The following is a 20,408-nucleotide window of genomic DNA, read 5'->3' on the forward strand; positions in this document are numbered from 1 at the left end:
TGCGTTTGGTCGGAAGGTATTTGCAAACGCCAGTAATGCAAAGTAGAGATTGGTGACTGATGCTTTCCAACTATTCACCTACTTTTAATATATCAGGCGGTTAACAAGCTGGCAGAAATCATGAACCGCAAGGACATGAAGCTGGACCAGAAGAAGAAGGGCAGTACTGCCGACCTGCGGAAGAAGGAGAAGGAGAACCGGAAGCTTCAGCTGGAGCTTAACCAGGAGAAGGAGAAGTTCAACCACATGGCCATCAAGTACCAGAAGGAGTTGAGCGAGATGCAGGCGGTACGTTGAAGAAGTCTCAGGAGAATTAGAGCCCAGTAAAATAAAAATGTGCCCCTCCTTTTGTTTTTAACCCAAATCTCATGGCTTTGCTACCAACAGCAACTGGCCGAGGAATGCACATATCGCAACGAGCTGCAAATGCAGCTGGATAGCAAGGAGAGCGACATCGAGCAGCTCCGGGAGAAACTGAACGACCTGCAGCAGCGCATGGATAGCTCTAGTATCACCAGCTTGCAGACAGATGAGACGGACGGCAACATCGCAGGTAGGGTCACCACAGGGCCTAACTGGACACTGCTGCTGCTACTTTTACTACGCGTAAGAAATTCAAGTCCCAAATGCACAATTCCTCCATTATTCTGCGACTATTAAGCGAAAAAAGTTTGGAAAATAAAATTTAAGAGCATTAAAATAGTCTAGGAATTGCATAGAAAGACGGTATTTGTCTTGTTCAAACCAAAGAAAATGGTTTAGGGGTCTTCAAAGTGTGGCTGTTTCTTTACTGCTTTTGTGTATTTTGCACCTTGTAGATGCCATGCTATTGAGGTCCTTGTGTTTTAAAATCAAATTATGATACAAATGAACATAAGATGTGTTGGGTTGATGATGTGCATCCACTATTCACTCATTTAAATACCATACTTTACCCTCCTCCTCCTTGTATGAGTTTGAATGTTTGCATTGACTGAGCTCAAGCTTAGACCTTTTTAATTCTCTTATTACCAAAAGGTAGCACTACCTTTGGGGGATGCTGCATTTTTTTTAATGTTTTAAATGTTTATTGCAGGTCACATCTTTTGTCTCTGCTGAAATCAATCAGTTTCTCAGTTTTGTTACTTTCTGCGTGGAGTGTTTAATCCATGCTTTCAGGGTGGTTAAAGTAATGATTCCGTGTTGGGAACATTGTGTATAATTAAGACGTAATACAGTCCTTCCAGAAAAGTTTTTTTTGTGATTGTTGCGGGCAAAAATCCTTGATTATGCGGCACGTTTTCTTAAAAAATGCGATGGAATATGCAGGATATTTATGCAATTTTATGCGATGAAATTGCGGGAACTTGCAAAAAATGCGGGAACATGCAAAAAATGCGGTTTGATGAAAAAGAAAAGAAAGTGATTCCCCCAACACCCTGCTTTTTTTTAAACTTTATTTCCAAAAATAGTTTACAGATATTCAGTCATTGCAATAAGTAAACAAATAAGATACAAATATATACAAATAATATTAAAGTAAAAATAAAAGTAATAGTCTAAATGGAGAGAAATAAAAGATACAAAAGAGACAGACTTTCAAAAATCGTTAATATAGACAGCAGGAGCACTTAAACAAAGAAATTTGAGTAGACGTCAGATATTGAGATAGCTTTCTTATTTGATACCAACTTAAAAGACTCAAAGTACATGTCAAATTCATAGGTCAAATTCAACCTCCAACACCTGCTTTTCGATGATGTTCACGTCGCGTAATTACGTCACTTCATAACGTTCCCATGGCAACAGGGGAAAATGGCTGCTCTTGTGTGAAGTGAAGTAAACGCAACATTTTTTCAACTTTCTGCTAAGATATATGTGACTTTTTTGCAACGAAAATGCGGGGATTATGAAATCTTGCAAGCACCGCATATTTTGCGTGGAAATCGGTAATTTATGCGGCGAAAGTGCGGCATGTTTGAAAATATGCGGACTTTGGCTGATTATGCATTGAGTTATGCTATTGCTTAATCGCGTTTTTCTGGAGGGACTGGTAATAGCGGGTGTTTATTGAACAGGCCGTTCAACAAGCGCCTGTGGTTTTAGGTTTAGTCAATTAAGGGGAAGAAATCTGAGGCAATCTCACAATTTAGTTTTTTTTAAAGCCACGCTGCCATATAGCTGTACAATGATTAACATCAGTTAAAATTAAATACACAATGGTAAACACCTAGCACATATCCCTATTTACACATGTCTTATTATAGGTCTGTTTTCATAAATGCTTGTCTGTGGTTAAATCATTCTCTCTTTATTTCCCTCATGTCCAGTCGGTTCTCTTCTTATCTTTGTAACGTCTATTCCTTTCCCTCTGTGAGTAACTGAGTGGACGAGCCCCTCTTGCCTGGTCTGTGCTGCAGCTGTTGTGTTTGTGTCTTTTTGCCCTGGAGTATTCTTTTACCAGAGGCGAGAAAAGCCATCTCTTTAGGGGAATTCAGCAAGACTTTTGAAAGAAGCCTGACAGTGTGGAGAGGAAAAATATCATTCCAAATTGTCGAAACCGTCTGACCAACAAAAGACTTACCTTTTTAACGGGATGTTAAGCAAAAGATGCTGGCAGTGAACTTGCTTAATGTCACAAGGTCAGCCCCAACGGTAACGTAACCACATCAGATCCGAGGTTACCGTCATACTAGACTACGCCCTGCGTGAGGTTTACCGCCTCACTCTCAGCACCTTTCAAAACGTGTCTTGAAACTGAAAGCCGTTTTTAATTCATGGCACTGTGTGCTTCAAACACCTAGCACTTATTTTATTTTTTTGCCGGCATGATCACCTAGAAGTTAGCCTACTGCTCGTTTGGATACAAAGACCTCCATCACAATGTCACATTCAGTAGACAAGCCACTATTAGTTCACTGTCCCCATTTAACTTGTGTTGTTTCAGCTGCATGCACTTGAAATTATAATTTTAGCCCCAAATAATGTACATAACCTGCAATGCACATGGTTGCTACTATGAAAGGAGTGAGTGATCCATCTAATTTACAGAAAATAAATACTAATTCCTGCTGCAAAACTCTTATTAAAGAGCTTCTAACATAATTTGAAATGATAAATTCTGACATGCTCTGCTAACATGCTGTAAGAAGGACTTAACCCATGTCTAATATGTTCCTCTTGCATGGGGATATCAAAACTCCTCTCTAATCACCTACTCCAGTGCAGTTACCTTAATTCTGGCAGAGCTCCTTTAGGGGTACGCCTGCTGTTTTGAAACAATTGTGACCTTTGTCACTTAACTTTTTATTTTTTCCTCCCCAGTTGAGTTTGGATTTAAACACTGCATGGCCTTTTTCGACAGTGCATTTAATTCACTGCATAGATTTGTAAGTTTTGTTTGCGTCTGGGCTGCTTTTCAGAATCCAGATTGGAGGGTTGGCTGTCCATTCCTAACCGTGCAAATATCAAGCGATACGGATGGAAGAAGCAGGTATGTTGTGTTTTATTTGGCGTTTCCTCTGCACCTGCATTGTGTGGAAGTATGTTATGGTTTGTAGAGAATGCTGCCAACCCCTTGAGGGTAATATCAGTCTTCCTCTCATTGCCCTTTTTAATATTTGCAGTATGTGGTGGTGAGCAGCAAGAAGATTCTGTTCTACAATGATGAGCAGGATAAGGAACAATCCAACCCCTCAATGGTACTAGATATCGAGTAAGTCTTTTTTTTTTTTTTTTTCTACCCCTTTTTGACAGTCACAGTTGTGCTGAAAAAATGTCCGCTGCAAGTAGTAGTGTACTTATATGTAATTGCTAATGTTGTGCCTTCTTGTGCAGCAAACTGTTTCACGTAAGACCAGTCACACAAGGAGATGTGTACCGTGCTGAGACAGAAGAGATTCCAAGGATATTCCAGGTTGGAGGCTTCTTGCTGTGCTGGAGATTGCACTAGATTTTAATATTTGCATTCTGCCTGGAATTCTGATTTCAAAAAGTCATGACAGATTCTGTAAAGTTCTGCTCAGCAGAAATGCTTATTTTAGTGCAGATGTTTTTGACGGTCTCTCTCTCTCTCTCTCTCTCTCTCTCTCTCTCTCTCTCTCTCTCTCTCTCTCTCTCTCTCTCTCTCTCTCTCTCTCTCTCTCTCTCTCTCTCTCTCTCTCTCTCTTATTTTTCTCAGATTCTGTATGCCAATGAGGGAGAATGCAGGAAGGAGGCGGACATGGAGACGGTCCCTCAGGGCGACAAGACCAACTGTCTCCCACACAAAGGCCACGAGTTCATCCCTACACTATATCACTTCCCTTCCAACTGTGAGGCCTGCTCCAAGCCTCTGTGGCACGTCTTCAAGCCGCCTCCGGCCCTAGAGTGTCGCCGCTGCCACGTCAAGTGCCACAAGGACCACCTCGACAAAAAGGAGGACGTTATTGCACCTTGCAAAGGTAAAGTTTGAGAGTTTGAGTTGAACATGGCACACGGGTTACTTGCAGCTTTTGTAACTTAAAGGTCCCCTGGGGAGTTTTCTTGTAAACAGACAAAGGTTATGTTTACTTTCAGTGTTACTCACCAAAAACTCAGTTTTTTTTGTTGTAATTCCAGCAGTCTTCTTCTTCCCTGTCTTTGTTGGTGGATTGCAGCATAGCTTGGTGTGCTACTGCCACCTGTTGATCAGTGCATCCTTGTGCGCGTGCATGAGATGAGCAGAACGGTGGCGCACTCATAGAAAATGAGCTCCATAGTGCTACTAGTGGTCAATATCTCCACAAAGACCCTTTTAATATTACACACTACCAAAGTTAAAATTGAAAACAAATTAATTTGTAAGATGTATAAATGTGATGTATGTGTGACTCATTGAGCTGCCACTTAATGTTCTTAATTGTGCATAACATTCTGTCAATTCATTTGGTTTTGAGTAGCAGTATATCCAGTGAGTTCATACAGGAAATACAGCCACACCCATTAAATAACTTTCCCATGAAGTACAGCTTAAACAATTTGCCAATTCATCTTTTATAGTAAACTGAATGATTTTGGAATGTTGACTGGACAAAACGAGCTATTTCTTATGTTTTAGGGGCCAACTTCGACATGCGGGGTAGTTTTGTGGTCCTATTTGTCAGAACTGATTCTTGATTGGATCTTGTGCCCTCCACTACAGTAAACTACGATGTGACCTCTGCCCGGGACATGCTCCTGCTGGCCCTGACCCAGGATGAGCAGAAGAAATGGATTGGCCACCTTGGAAAGAAGATTCCCAAGACCCCACCATCCACGTTTTCAAGAGCCTCACCTCGGTCTATGTCCACTCGCTCTGGACCAAACCAGTCCTTCCGCAAGAACCCTAAAAGCAATACAGGAAAGCTGAGGTAACTTGACAATTTGTGACTGCTGTCTAGGCTTTTGAGATAATTGCATGACATACAATGAGGCACTGTACTATTGTTTTAGGCACTAAGTGAGGGTGTGCTGCAGTCAGAAGTCTTATTATATCCCATCTGGTGGGCTGAGATGTGGTCAAGTCAGTCGCGTGACCTGCTGTTTGTCTCCTGTGTTGTAGCAGAGCGCAGTCCACCCTCCAAGCAGCAGACACAACATCCAGCACTTGTTGACAGCAACTTCTTCAGAAAGTGTTTTTGTTTTTTTAGATCTTTTTCTACCGCTTTAAACTTGTCTATTTATTAATTGTGTTACTGGGTGTTTCTAACACGAGACACTTGGTTGGTTGCTTGGTTGGTTGGTTGGTTGCTTGGTTGACTCCTGGGCTCTTTCCAGTGGACACTTGGGTTTTTTTTCTAATTGGCACTAATGTGTTGTTGGGTTCAGTTACTAACTTATAGACTTACTATACAACTCTTCATTAGACTGGTCCAAATAAAGGATTTTAACATTACCTGTCAAACATGATGCAAAGGTGTTAACGGTGTTAACGTTGGAGTGTCTGTAAACCAGCTTTTCTGTTGTACATTGACTTAGATTGGGTTACTAACCAAGTTTAAGATATTGTGTCTCTCTTTTACTGGACACCTGTCTCTGTTTTTTGTTTCAGCTAACCATCTGAACCTCTGGGATTTTTTTCTGGACTCTAAACTTTCCCTCATCCTCAAAAACAAAGAACCCTGTATTGCATAAAACAAAAAAAGAATTCATTAATCAATAAATATCCAGCGCTGGAAAATTGCAACACATGTCAGACACAAGGCATCATGGACATTAAGAGGCCTGATACCCCCTCCATCACCTTTCCACATTCAAGAGATAACCTTCATTCGACTCAACATACAGCTCTCCATTTCTACCAGAAGATGGCACACTCGTCTTGAACTAAAGATGTGGAGAAGCGGAGTGATTGAGGGACTTATGTCATGGAGACTTTCGGTTTTTCATATTATATGACAGTTGTGATAGAAGTGGGAAGGTTAAAGGGGGTTTTGCTGGGACTTCTGTTGTATGTGTTCAGTTTACGGTACTGTCATACAGGGATTGCAGATCTGCAGTGAGTGGTTGTCTCTAAGGGGTGGAAAATTAATATTTTGTCATTTTTCCCCCAGCTGACAGATACTCTAGCTAAATGCAAGCATACTTCTGTTTCCAGCTAACAAAAGAAAAAAGAAAAAGACTGATGCCTTCATTTAATATCTCTGGCCATTTGCCTTCATTCTTATCACTCTGCAAGTCACTTATCAGGTTTGGGAAAGAGTATTGGGACATAAGTATTAGACGTTTTGAGTATTGAGTGAGGAGCATGCAAGATCATCATTTAAATCTATGCATTATTTTTATTATAATTATTTTTATTGCTCCAAGCCATAAGGAATATTCCATTGTAATGGCATATAGGAGTCCTAAAACTTAATTGACTTGTCTTTGTTTATTTGGTACATTGTCTCTGTAATATTTTTTTTCTTGTATTGTTTATTTTTTTTTATGTATTGCCTTACATTGATTCATAGATACATGGTTCAAAAGGAAAACATTAAGTTAACAAATGTAAAACTGCACTGTTTGAATTGTAAATTATTTGTAGACTAAACAGGTGTAGCATTTGGCCCACCTAGTGCCTTAACGTTTGGATATTGATTTTACTGCCATATCTGTTTTTTTCTTTTTCTTCTCCAAAACAAGACAAATCTTAACTCTTCCATCCTTTATTTTTTAAGAAAATCACCACACTTTTTATCAGAACTTCTTTACTCTGGTTTGAGTACATAAAAAAAAAATATATATATATATATGTTAGATTACCTCTTTATGGACACATTGCAATAGTTAATGTGTCAAAACAAAGTCCCTAGACTCGGTTCATATCATAAGACAAATTTCGGGATGGTGTACCTAAAGTGAACCTACCTATGTAAATGATTGTCCTAGTTAACGATTACAAGTTGTTTCTCTAACAAGGTCATGTCCCGTTAATGCAAACCCCCCACAGTGTATATAATGAAAGAGACCTAAGGATTATGGAATACCTCCGCAATCTTTTTATTTGTAACTTTTTGTTCAGTTAAAAAAAAGCACTGGAACTATGATCTACTCTTGTCTTGGATAATTTGCATGGTTAATTGCATTGGAGTCCGCACTGATGGATATGTCAATAAACATATCTTTATCATTCACTCTATATTAGTTTTCACTACGGATACCCATCCTGGGTTTCATATTTTTAATATCTCCTCATACATCGGTCCATCCGAAAGGCTGGACCAACCAGGCAAAGTGGGCAACTGCCCAGGAGGCCCCAAAAGCTCCAGGACTATTACTGTGATATGTGTTCATTTATTTGAGAATGTCCGTGCGTTCATGGACATCGGAAAAACGTTTTTCCGAGTGAAAACGTCACCATTCACGTAACGTCCTGTGGGAATCAGAGGTGGGAAACTCGGGCTGGATTTTGATAACGGAGTTCCACAGTTGGTGACGCGTTGTTGACAACTGACGTTTGATGGAGGCGACTTTGGTTCACTGAACATATTTCAATGATAATAAACTGTTTATTGTGGACAAATGCCTCTGCCAAGAAACATACAGACATAATATGTTTAAAATGATTCATAAATAGGCCTATGTATAAAAAAAGAAATACATCCGTGTCTTTTCCCGTTCGTTGTCCTGCAGATAACAAAAAAACACCTGGCGATGTGCTGTTTGGATGCTCGCATAAGAAAACAGCAGAGAATCTTCTGTTATTGTGGCCTCCATGTTTTCACACACCTGGGGCCTCATGTATAAACGTTGCGTACGCACGAAAAGCTTGCGTACGCTGGTTTTCACGGACACTTTGTGATGTATAAAAAATAACTTGACGTGAGAATGTGCGGGCCTCACGCAAACTGTTGAGCAGCCGTGAGAATGTGCGGGCCGTCCGCAAAGTCTTTTCTGGCTCTGTAACGTAGCGAATTCTAAATGAAAAGTTCAGAAAATCACTAAACATTACAAAATAAAGTTTCGACTACAGTTACTGGCATACGTCTGTAACGTTGTGAAAAAAAAATGATATCCGCTGATACTCCATAAAAGTTTGATCATTTATGTGGATAATGTTTCACATCTTTCACACAACTGTTTAATGTGCAGGCTACTTAATCTCTGTTAAACATGAGGACGGAAAATGATTGATAAATCCACTTAGAAAATACTTTCAGTCATCCTCTGTATTTCCCATAGATGAAATATCTCACTCGCGGAAAATTACACGGAAAATGCAGTAGTGTCTGTGAGTCTTTAGTTGCTGAGGCTCAGACATCCATGGCGCACAGGAGGCGGGACGCACGTCACCTGCCGTGGAGACGCTGGCCTCACTAACATCTCCTCCTCTGAGTCAGGTCTCCCTCGCGCTGGACTCAGTTTCACTGAGCTACTAACACTTAATAAATAAAATAAATGACATCAGTTAGTTCAAACTGCTTATTTGGCGTAATTTGGACTGACACTGAGATCTGTAAGTGGTGTGGCGCTGCCACTATTCTCTTGCTTTCCACTTCGACATTAAACTTTATTTTTTTTATTATTCTGCCATGGTTCGGTGCATTCACCGCCCGCTCACCATTTGCCATTCTGGGCATTTTCTTTTATTGCTTATCTAAGATGACAAACCTCCAAACAGAAAAAAAATGTCTCGCCTCCACCTCCGCGATCACCAGTGAAGTTTTTTTTTTTTTTTCGTCTGCAGCGGAATAACCCGTTGTGATTGGACAAAGAATGAAGTCGGGGGTGCATTTATAGTAATTTCCATATTCATTTATGGGAGGAGGCAAGGCGGGGTCAGTCAGTTATTCATGTGCGCTCAATTTCACGTGGATTGTCATGTATAAAGGAAAGGTGCGCAGGACCTGGCGTACGACCGGTTTTATACATGTGAATATTTCTGTGCGTAGCTAGGTACTTTTCAAGTTTTGGCCGTACGCCATCTTCTGGTATGAAAGCTGCGCAGTCTTTTATACATGAGGCCCCTGATGCTCTTGGCTACGGCCAACCGTTGGTGGCAGTCATGCAAAAAGTTGTTATGCCAAACGCCAATATAACAGAAGAAGAAGAACACGCACCCCCCCCCGACCATGTGAACGCTGCCAGTCGGAAAAACATAGGAAAAACAACGTAACCAGGGGGCGGTGCCTGTTATTCCGAGGTGGCATGAACGCAGCATGTGTTTGGGAATATCTAGCTCAGAAGCACACTATCAACCACTCTGTCCATTAATATTAACAGTCTATGCTATCAACTGACTTGTTAAGGGCAATCGTTAAGGGCCCTAAAGCGGGCTCAGTTTTTTATCTTGAAGCCCTGTTTGAAGAGGTTCCATGTATGTGTCAAAACCGAAAATCTAGTTTTGCGTACATTATTATCCAGTTTTGTGCTTACAGGTTGCATATTCTAGAATAGGTGTTTAATTAAATTAATGTTGGGCCAGATAGTAGTAGAGAAAAAGTGTACACACTAAACAGAGAATGAGGGATAGGGGGCTTAATCATAGACTTAATGGTGGCCCAGCAGCTTTCCAGCAGGTTAATCCATCCATGGTGCATCAGTAACCGGATGCTAGGGGGGATTACCTGCTGTTGTGGACTGAGCAAACCTCAATAATACTGTAATTATGTGTGTCTGAATGAATGATGTGGGCAGGGCAAAGATGATCTGGGTGTGTGTAGTCTGGGTACATTTCATAGGCAGGATGGCTAGCCGATGTCAGCGCGCATCGATAAGTTCCCAGCGTGTTGTTGCAGCGTCATTCTGTTTGAATGAAGTTCAGTCTGAGAACTAGCTAACTCTTTATTCGCGCCCGGGTCGATTGGAACAGGAAAAAATAAAGAGTTGAGGAAGTAAAAGGTTGCCAAATATGCCGGTGTTTACAGGTATGATATTATTTTAATACACCATATTCATTGTCATTGAAATAGACTGTAAAACATGAACTCTTACACGTGTTTACTGCAGTACGTAAATTACATTTAGAATGCTAACGTTAGCTTTAGCATGAAATGCAGTTAGCATGCGAACGGTAGTGGGCACTCTGTTAGTTTTGTTAGCTAGCTAGGCCACTCGTGGGGTTATCATGAAAAACACTATTTCGAGACAGGAGAACATACAGAAGTGTTGCATTGCTGTCACTGGTTGTTAGTGGAGTTGACAATGTGTTTGGTGAAGTCAGCTAGCTACGCTAACTGTCATCTGACACAAACCAAGAAGCAGCTAGCTAGCGTTACTGCCGCTAAGTGCCAGCTAACCCTAGCTAGGTTAGCCAGGTAACAATTAAGTAAGGTGGTTTAACTAGTTATTTAAATACGTTGTTTTCTCAGCACAACTCGGTCACTTGAGTTGTATTCTTGTCAGTTTAAGACACGTAAGTGTCTAATTTTGTACCAGTTTGAAATGTACAGAATCACGCCTTTTATTAGCACTGATAGCCTTGCTAGCCAAATCATGAGTGTACACTTCACAAGCCCTGTAACGTTACTGCAGTTGCGGCTTCTTGGAGACCAACATTGAACACAGGTTTGCTGTTTTAACATGATAGTAATCTTAAAATGTCTAATCAGCCGTTTTCTTTTATTACATTGGCATCCAAATAGATGTATATGTATGCTTTCACTTTGCTGGACTCACGTTAACTGTTAGCTAGCTAGCTGTTTGATTCCATGGAGCACTTAACTGTTGCTAACTAGCTAGCTAGATGCTGTGTCATACAGTACTTTGACAAAGTGTTGGTGTTTCCCAACACTTAGAACTTCGGGAGGCTAACGTGTGGGTATGTACTAATTCCTTTGTCTTTTTTTCCAGTAAATGTGAAATGGGGCAAAGAGAAGTTTGATGCTGTTGAGCTGAACACTGAGGAACCACCCATGGTTTTCAAGGCTCAGCTCTTTGCCCTGACAGGAGTTCAGCCAGACAGACAGAAGGTCATGGTGAAGGGAGGCACTCTGAAGGTACTGATATGTTAAGCATCTGGTTCTGAGATGCATGTGAAAAAATACTGTGCTGCTGGTCTTCCTTTGGTTAAAGGATTCTGTATAATTTATATTGTTGTCAACAAATCCCATGGAAAGACCAAAACTAATTAATTAATTGATCCTACTAACATATTTGTCCGAAAACTATTAAAACACCCCAATGAGCCATGCTATTGCATGCAGTGACCTGTTCCTTTAAATATTCACAAGAGCACCAAGTGTTTAATTCATAGCTAAAAAAATAGTACCCAACAAATGCACTATTTACTCTTGTTTGAGTAGTGTTTGTTAAAAACTACATTGCCCAGCTGTGGTATTAATTTACTCAGCTTTTTTTTTTTTTTTGACACAATGTTGGTTTTATTCTTTTCATGAGATTTTTTTGACAATAAGAAAAACTAACCACAGCCTTATCCTTTAACTATTTTTAAGAAGCTAACCAATATCTTGTCCTTTTTATAGGATGACGAATGGGGGAACATTAAACTGAAAAATGTGAGTATTTAAGCTATGTTTGGACACGTATAACAAGCATTTCTTAGTTCATAGAGCTATACTTCCAAATGCATTTTCACATGTAAATGGATTTTTGTGCATTTCTTTTCTTTTGTAGGGAATGACTCTGCTGATGATGGGCTCAGCAGAAGCCTTGCCTGAGGAGCCTGCTGTCCGGCCCATGTTTGTAGAGGACATGACTGAGGAGCAGCTGGCCTCAGCGGTGAGTAAAGGCCGTTGTGTGTGTGTGTGTGTGTGTGTGTGTGTGTGTGTGTGTGTGTGTGTGTGTGTGTGTGTGTGTGTGTGTGTGTGTGTGTGTGTGTGTGTGTGGAGAGTGACGGCGATTAGAATGCAACGCGTGTAGTTAAATTTTTCGAGAGGTGCACGTCAGGGTACGGCGTAGATGCAGAGGGGTCTGCGGGGGTATGCCGTCGATTCTACGCAGAAGCATAAAAAGGCCTTAAGCCTGAAAATTACCAGCATGCCTAAAACAAATATGGTGAGTGCTGTTCTCCGCACTGAGTTAACATGTTTTCCTCAATGTGATGTTTACAAAGTAGATAACTTTAATAAATTAAATATACACTATATGCCCCTTTTCGTGAGATAAGCTTCATAAAATAAGATTTGCCAGGTCAGCATTTGTGTTAGATCTGAGAGCAATTTACCTCCTAACAAATTATGGTACAGTCAGCAAGGTGTTTTGTTGTTGTCATGAATATATGGCGCTTTTTACAAAACACTTTTACTGAGAAAGAATTGTGCTCTGATCACTAAATGCGAATATGAACTACAAGCTGCTGTGTCACTGGATACTGTGCTGCTGTTTAGTCTGCAGTCGCATCTCGATTAGGAAATTGTCAGTTCTTCGTAGTAAAGAGTCCTGTTATAAACAAAAAGGGAGCTGATTTGATTTTCTATGCAAGTTCTTCTTTGAAATCCACACAAATTGAATTATTATGTGTTACCAGGTCGTCATAGCAGCACTATAACTACTAGACACTAATGGAAACTCTGGGATACTGTAATTAAGCCTGTACATTGAAGATTCATTTTTAGTTATTATTATACATGACTTACCAATATTGAACATTTGAAGATGAAAAATATAAACAAAGTTACATGCTGATCTACCCGTATGGTCATTTCTTACATTTAAGGCTTGGTTAATAACTAAATGGAAGACAAACATATATACTTTTTAAAACTGTATTTTACCGTTTATAACTGTAGAGGAACATCTCCCTCTTTATTTTCAGATGGAGCTGCCTTGTGGGCTGACAAACTTGGGCAACACCTGTTACATGAATGCCACAGTGCAGTGTCTGCGCTCTGTCCCAGAGCTCAAAGCTGCACTCAGAAGGTAGGTTTTCTGCTATTATTGGTTCTCAGAATGTTAAGAAGGTTAAGACACTAAATACAAAGAGACAGTGTTTAAAGGAGAATTCCGGCCAATTTTTACGTTAATCTTGATGCGCTAAGCTACTACGCTGATAGAAAAACCCGACCGAATCAGTGCAGGTAACGAGGGCAAGCGTCAGTTACCTACAAAGCGCCCCCTGCCGCTAAGCTAAACGGCAGTGGTCGGAGCAAGTTTTACAGTTTATTCTTTACACAAAATGCAATTAATATGTTCTGTTCACATGAACAGGGCCCTTACGGTCAACAAGATGCGTTTTTCAACTCAGACATCGTTTAAATTACCTCACCCTGGTCCCTAGTCTCGATCCTGCCGGTAGCTAGCTTGCCCGCGCTCGCTGATAGCTGGCGTCCTGTGAGTTTTATTCAGACAGGCTTCTGTGATATTCATCCCAATAAAATCCACGGAGGGGTGGTGTGGCTATGTCCTTCAGAGGACAGGTCATGTCACGCTTTGAAGTGTATTTCCAAAACCCCAAAAAAAAAATAAAAAAGTAGTGTGGTAGTATCTGTTAGCTGCCCTACGGTGAGTGTGTACAGCCAGATAGCTGTTAGCCGTTAGCTGCTAGCTGCTGTCCGGAGAATATTCAGCCAGGCATCTTTGATAATAATCCCAATAAAAATCCACGAGCGCCCGGTGGGCTGGCTATGTCCCCCAGTTACTCAAGGCTAGCTTTAGCTTGTGCTTGGAGCAGCAAGTTCATCTGCCTGTTTCCCCTCTGTCTGTCAGTCTCGTTCTTTCCAACTCTTGAGGCTAGTTCTTCGTTATTCGTCTCGGGTTCGAATAAATAAGGACGACCATCAAACTCAAAAGGCTCTTCCGTGTGTTGTATATCTGCTATATTCTTCATACTCCAAGCTTCTTCCCTTATAAACAACTCCGCTTTTCACTCTTCACACACTACGCTCCAATCTGCACACTACTGTTTACCTTTTTCTGCTACAACTGAATTCCCAGGAGACAACGCGATGCAACAGCTAAGCTTCAGTAACGCTATTACTGTGCAAGCCACAGACATCGTTTATCCCGTTTCCATGTAGTTACATAGTCACTGATATGGTCATAACCACTACAGTGCTCAATTACCTATTTTGAGGGGGAAATAATCTAAACCTTTCGCTGCAAAGGCATGATCTGTCCTATGCAGGACATCCACCAGACCACCGGGCGCTCGTGGATTTTTATTGGGATGATTATCACAGATGCCTGGCTGAATATTCTACGGACAGCAGCTAGCAGCTAACGGCTAACAGCTATCTGGCTGTACACACTCACCGTAGGGTAGCTAACAGATACTACCACACTACTGTTTTTTTTAGGGGGTAATACACTTCAAGAGGTGACATGACCTGTCCTCTGGAGGACATAGCCACACCACCACCTCCGTGGATTTTTATTGGGATGAATATCACAGAAGCCTGTCTGAATAAAAACTCACAGGACGGCAGCTAACGGCTAGCAGGGCAAGCTAGCTACCGGCAGGATCGAGACAGGGACCAGGGTAGGTGAATTTAAACAATGTCTGAGTTGAAAAAGCATCTTGTTGACACGTAAGGGCCCTGTTCATGTGGCACAGACATATTAATTGCATTTTGTGTCTGTTAAGAGGCACAAAGGCACTCTAAAACTTGACCCGACCACTGCCGTTTTAGCTCAGGGGACCCTTGTAGTACGTAGCTGCAGCTTCTCCGTGTTAGCTGCACTGATTCGGGTTGGGGGTTTTTCTATCGAAAGTACTCGCGTAGCTATAGCGATCAAGATTAACGTAAAAATTGGCCGGAATTGTCCTTTAAGTGGTCTACATTGTTGAAATGCACTCTTTCACAAAGTGTGTTTTTCCTTTCCCTGCTGGGTGTTGTTTTTGTGGCTCTTGCTGAAATGATCTCTCTCCCATATAGGTATACAGGTGCTCTGCGATCATCTGGGGCAAATGCACCATCACAATATATCACAGCAGGTACAAAACATAGTGAATCGTTGACGCTGTGAAATCATGGACATATAATGTAAACTTACTAATGCATATAAAAAATATGTATATATCTTTGCATCCTCAGCCCTTCGTGACTTGTATGAGACCATGGACAAGACTTCATCTAGCCTGCCACCCATCATTTTGCTGCAGTTCCTTCACATGGCCTTTCCACAGTTTGCTGAGAAAGGGGACCAGGGACAGTACCTCCAGCAGGTGAGCAACTCTTCACTACAGTTACTATCACTGAAATGTATACAGTAATGCCATGTGTCTTCTTATAATAAACTTTGATGAAAATATCAGGTCTCAGTCCGTGCCTTTATTTATTTTTTTTTTTTTTTTGTTCTCTCAGGATGCCAACGAGTGCTGGCTGCAGATGATGAGAGTGCTTCAGCAAAAATTGGAGCCACTAGAGCCAGAGACTTCCATGGAGGTAACATCTTTTCTTTTTTTTCTTTACCTTGTGTTGTTTTATAATGAAATGATGATAAGTTAAGGCCCGGACATATAGAGCCAATAATCGGCCATTGAACAGTCTGGCGAGGTCAGTGACTCAAGTCTGTTCCGTGTGTTCTGTGCCGTCGTCCATCCGAGGGGCCGCCGTCCTTCATTTTGGTTGATTTGACTCAAATGACCCTTCTGATTGGTAGAGTGCTAACCTGGAAATGGGGAGCCGAATGAGCGTGACTAGAGTCTCTTAAAATCTGATGAACATCTTTTAAACTGACCTTTTGTTGATCTGAAATGAAGACAGATTCAGCTGCACAACCTATTTCTCGCTTAAAATGTTTTCAGAAACACGTTTCGGTGAACTGTTTTAGTACAATATGAGATCGTATTCTGAACAAGCGGCCATGACGGTCTGTCTTTGAATTTCTGGAGAAACAAGACCCACGTGACCTGCGTTCGTCCAATCAGGTGCCGGTTTTCATTTTTGGGCGACAATACAGATTAGCGCCACCTGTTGTTATGGAGACGTATTGTGTCTCGTCGCTTTTGTGTGTTCCGAGGCACTTTTTGGACTAATTTTGGGGAGACTGATCAGCCCAACTGCCTTTTCTGCCGAAGTTTGGCCGTTGGCTCTGTGTGTCCGGGCCTTTAGTTGTGTAATTGATGTTAGTTGAAGACAAATAACATGTTTCTTTTTTGCTTTTTGTCTTTAGACTGAGTCTGAGAGCGGAGCTGCCTCTACAAAGAAGAACTTAATTGACCAGTATTTTGGCGTAGAATTTGAAACTGCGTATCCTTGCAGGGTGCCTTTTGTTGAGCTCATCTTTCTACATGTTATTTCTTGGTTCAGTATGGTTTGACTCTAAAACTTTTGGTCATAAAGAGTGGTGTGTAGTGTGAAATTACTCTACTAGGCTTTTTCTTAACTCACCTGTTCAGTATGAAATGCACAGAGTCTGAGGAGGAGGAGCCAATCAAGGGCAAGGAAAGCCAGCTCCAGCTCAGCTGCTTCATCAACCAAGAAGTCAAATACCTTGCAACAGGACTAAGACTGGTATGTATGAATGTATCAGACTCCAAAAAAAGCAGCTGAATAGGCTTTTAAATCTATTGAAAAAGAGGAGTGTGTTTTCTTCATGAGTTTTTACTTGAGAAGATGTCACTGTAACAAACTACTTGGATGTTTTATGTTTGTCCAGAGTGATAAATAACTAACTGGAACATAGTTTGTCTCCAGGGTAATGAGGATTAAATCAAGATTTTTTTCTCTTTTTCCTGTCTCCAGAGACTGCAGGAAGAAATCACAAAAATGTCTCCATCCTTGGAAAGAAATGCCCTGTATATAAAATCTGTAAGTTTTTCCTTGTCCTTCAATTTCTCTCAAGTGGTCTTGTCTACTGCTACATTTACTAACTTGAGTTTGAAATTTATTTATATTGTGAAATTTGGTTCTCTACTGTCCTGTCCCTCTAGTCAAAACTCAGCCGTCTCCCTGCCTACTTGACTGTTCAAATGGTTAGATTTTTCTACAAAGAGAAGGAGTCTGTCAATGCAAAAGTCCTTAAGGTTGGTCTGGAGCCACCACAATTTCTAATTTATAACAGAGCTCGTCATAATTGGAATCTAATGCAAAGTCTAACATATTGTCTGTTTTTTGAAGGATGTCAAGTTCCCTCTCATGCTCGATGTCTATGAGCTGTGCACTTCAGAGCTCCAGGAGAAAATGCTGCCGATCAGGTCAAAGTTCAAGGAGGTTGAGGACAAGAAGCTAGAGGAACAGCAGAAAAAGGTAAGGCCCAGCTAGCTTGATAGCAGAAAAGCTCCTACTTTACCTAATACCCCTTTCCCACTGACCAAAAACCCACTTAACAACCACCAACATCTGGCTTTTGTCTGCAGTGGGAAAGGTTACAATAGGCATTTACTCCCAGGACAATATACTCTGCAGTAGGCACGGGTATTTACTGTCTCCAGCTCCAATCGGCAGTGATGGAAACAAGATCCCCAGGGGGGGGACACTCATTTTTGGCCCTTTCCAGCGCGGTGCTGTGACGCGCATCGCCTCTGTCCGTAACTTCTGTCATCTCGGCTACAAATCCCATCAGTCTCCGCCCAAGCAGTGTTCGAAAGAGACTGAAAAAGTGACATTTTTAGGGTGTATGGTGGTGTTTTGGTGTCTGAGTGGGAATTTTGGTGGAAAATGGGTAATACAGTGTAATTACCAGTTCTGTACAGTGTCTCACACTTTGTTTTTTTTGCATTAGGTGGTGAAGACGCCAAGTGCAGCAAAAGTGAAATATGAGGCTTTCTCCTTCCCTGATGGTATGTTGAGACGTGTACACTTTCACGTTAAGTTTATTATGATGATAAACTGAATATCTTTGAGTTGATAGACAATCTCACCATTTTATAGACCAAACAACTAATCAAAACAATAATCAACAATGAAAATAATCGTTCGTTAGTTGCAGCCTTACACAAAACACAATTCTAAATACATCTTACCATTTTTCCTGTAATGTATTTATCACAATACATATTTGGGGACAATTTCATAAAATAGGAGGAAGAGTATGCCTTCAACGGATATGTGATAATCCATTCTAAAAAATACACCTTTTTATAGGCACATTTTTAAAAGCCTAAAAAGAAAGCATGTTCAGCTGTCTGAAACATCAGCTATTGTCTCAAGAATCGGAGAAAAGGCTTACAATTTTCCACAAATTTCTAACGTTTATCAATGAATCTATTGTTGACAAGGCAGTGGTTTTCTCATACTCGACCAATGGACCTTTTTCTCAGCAGACATTTGGACTTGTCCTAGTAGGAAAAGCACAGCTGAAGTTGATAACCTTAACGATGGCTCAATTCCATCAAGTGTCCCAGTAAGCTGTTTCAGTGAGTCAGCATGCCCAATACCAGGACCTCTCCTAAGTGGGATGCAGCCATCATTAATGGGTTTGAATACATCTGGGACATGTCAACATGTCCTAGTAGGAAAAGGGCTATACTATTGCTTGTTGTACCTGCAAAATGTCAGTGTCCCACAATGCTAATCGTCACACTTAGGTATCTAGCAGTGTAATGGCATGGATTTACTATTTTTAAGATCTGCTATTTCAGTCTATTTTTAGCCAAAATTGAAGGAATCGTGATAGGCCTACTGCTTTTCCCCCTGCAGACCTCGGTTCCAACAACAGTGGCTACTATGACCTGCAGGCTGTGCTGACACACCAAGGCCGCTCTAGCTCCTCTGGTCACTATGTGGGCTGGGTCAAGAGGAAAGAAGGTAAGCACACTTGTTTCACTCAGGGGTTAAAGTGGGCCGGAATGATCTGGAAAGTTGTTTCGGCACCTTCACACATCAGTGTTTCCCGTTTGTTTAAAATAACGGCGAACAGGGGCGGCCTCTAGCTCACCCAGTAAGAGTGTTCGCCCCATGTTGGCTGAGTCCTGCAGCAGCAAGGGTTCAAATCTGACCTGCTGCTCTTTGCTGCGTGTCATCCCCCATCTCTCCCTCTTTCATGTCTTATCCACTGTCACTGTATAATAAAAGGGAAAAGCCCCAAAAAATAATCTTAAAATAACGCCAAATATGCATTCCAGTGTCCCCATCTGCCAGATCCCACTTTAACCCCTGGCTTCGATCAGTCACAAATCCTAAAAGCATAGAGGAACCAAATCCCAAGTGTACACAGATGTTCAGGAACTAAATGTTTCCTGTGGTCTCTGCCTCAGATGAGTGGGTCAAGTTTGATGACGACAAGGTGAGTCTGGTGTCTCCAGAGGATATCCTGCGACTGTCTGGTGGCGGGGACTGGCATATAGCATACGTTCTACTGTACGGCCCCCGGCGGCTGGAAATACTTGAAGAGGAACAGTAGCTGTGGAAGATTTCCTAGAAGACAGACAACATCCAACACACGTACAAATGCCATTTCCAAGCACTGTCTGCATAGATGTGCAATAAAACTGGTGTCTTTAAAGATTTGATGACCTTAATTTTGTTTTGTTTTTTTTGTAACCAACACGGATGCTTGTAAAACAAATTCTGTGAAATGGTGTTAAATATTCAACTATAGTGGGCTTTGAAAAAGGAGATGATGAGATTGGATTCTTAAGAGGATTTTAAGTCTAGCTCTGCAGTTTAATTAAATGTTTTATACACATTGTATATTTTTTAAAGCCTTTGATAAGGTGCTCATATCATAAAAGCAAAATGTTTCTCTTTAGTCATTTAATCAACTTGTACAAACATGCCTAGCCAAGCTGTTGTCCTTGACATTCTGGCTTGTATCTTCTCAGATGTATAATGAAGATTTTCACGTAACACTGTCAAGACTTGCCCTTGTTCACCTGTTGGCTCTCTGGGAAACTTGGGTTCAATCTCAGTGCTTGGCTCACATCGTCTCCTGCACTTGTTTTCCCATGTGTTGACAGATGAGGTTTCTTCTGCCAAATCTTCACTAATGTATTTTTTTGGGGGTGAGGAAGTGTGTGGGGAAACTGCTTTAGAACAGGTTGCCCTTGTGATGAACTGTGTGGTTAAATAAAGACTTGAGATTAAACCTTGATGGTTTACTCAACAAGCGTTGAACATTGTTCTTGCTGACACCGATTTCAGACTTTGACATCTCCACTCTTA

The 20,408-nt window shown here is 41.2% G+C and overlaps 2 protein-coding genes across 3 annotated transcripts in view; both read left to right on the plus strand.

Moving 5' to 3' along the window:
- rock1 (Rho-associated, coiled-coil containing protein kinase 1) overlaps positions 1–7,595 on the plus strand; it is a 38,485-nt gene extending 30,890 nt beyond the window's left edge. Inside the window, exons 26-33 of one of the 2 annotated variants that reach the window (XM_039814883.1) lie at positions 97–288; positions 388–553; positions 3,402–3,472; positions 3,606–3,694; positions 3,817–3,895; positions 4,160–4,421; positions 5,141–5,348; positions 5,540–7,595. In XM_039814883.1, the coding sequence (XP_039670817.1) occupies positions 97–288; positions 388–553; positions 3,402–3,472; positions 3,606–3,694; positions 3,817–3,895; positions 4,160–4,421; positions 5,141–5,348; positions 5,540–5,591 (1,119 nt within the window). In that variant the 3' untranslated portion in view covers positions 5,592–7,595. The remainder of the gene's footprint in view (positions 1–96; positions 289–387; positions 554–3,401; positions 3,473–3,605; positions 3,695–3,816; positions 3,896–4,159; positions 4,422–5,140; positions 5,349–5,539) is intronic. The other variant, XM_039814884.1, reaches the window with a different exon arrangement.
- A 2,509-nt stretch (positions 7,596–10,104) lies between these two features.
- usp14 (ubiquitin specific peptidase 14 (tRNA-guanine transglycosylase)) lies at positions 10,105–20,349 on the plus strand. The gene is made up of 16 exons (XM_039814887.1): positions 10,105–10,328; positions 11,254–11,399; positions 11,886–11,918; positions 12,037–12,141; positions 13,178–13,281; positions 15,237–15,295; positions 15,396–15,526; positions 15,666–15,746; positions 16,477–16,553; positions 16,703–16,817; positions 17,049–17,114; positions 17,237–17,329; positions 17,424–17,552; positions 18,028–18,085; positions 18,945–19,052; positions 19,502–20,349. Exons 1-16 carry the CDS (start codon positions 10,313–10,315, stop codon positions 19,645–19,647), a joined length of 1,467 nt encoding a protein of 488 aa, XP_039670821.1. The 5' UTR covers positions 10,105–10,312; the 3' UTR covers positions 19,648–20,349.
- The last annotated feature ends 59 nt before the right edge of the window (positions 20,350–20,408 follow it).

Source organism: Perca fluviatilis, chromosome 11, assembly GCF_010015445.1.
Source record: "Perca fluviatilis chromosome 11, GENO_Pfluv_1.0, whole genome shotgun sequence".
In the NCBI taxonomy this organism is placed as follows: domain Eukaryota; kingdom Metazoa; phylum Chordata; class Actinopteri; order Perciformes; family Percidae; genus Perca; species Perca fluviatilis.

Bases quoted from the DNA above. Each gene is read 5' to 3' on its own strand.
- usp14 (XM_039814887.1), top strand. The intron at 11,400-11,885 runs GTACTGATATGT...TCCTTTTTATAG, and splicing joins TGAAGGGAGGCACTCTGAAG to GATGACGAATGGGGGAACAT. The intron at 16,554-16,702 runs GTATCCTTGCAG...TCACCTGTTCAG, and splicing joins GGCGTAGAATTTGAAACTGC to TATGAAATGCACAGAGTCTG.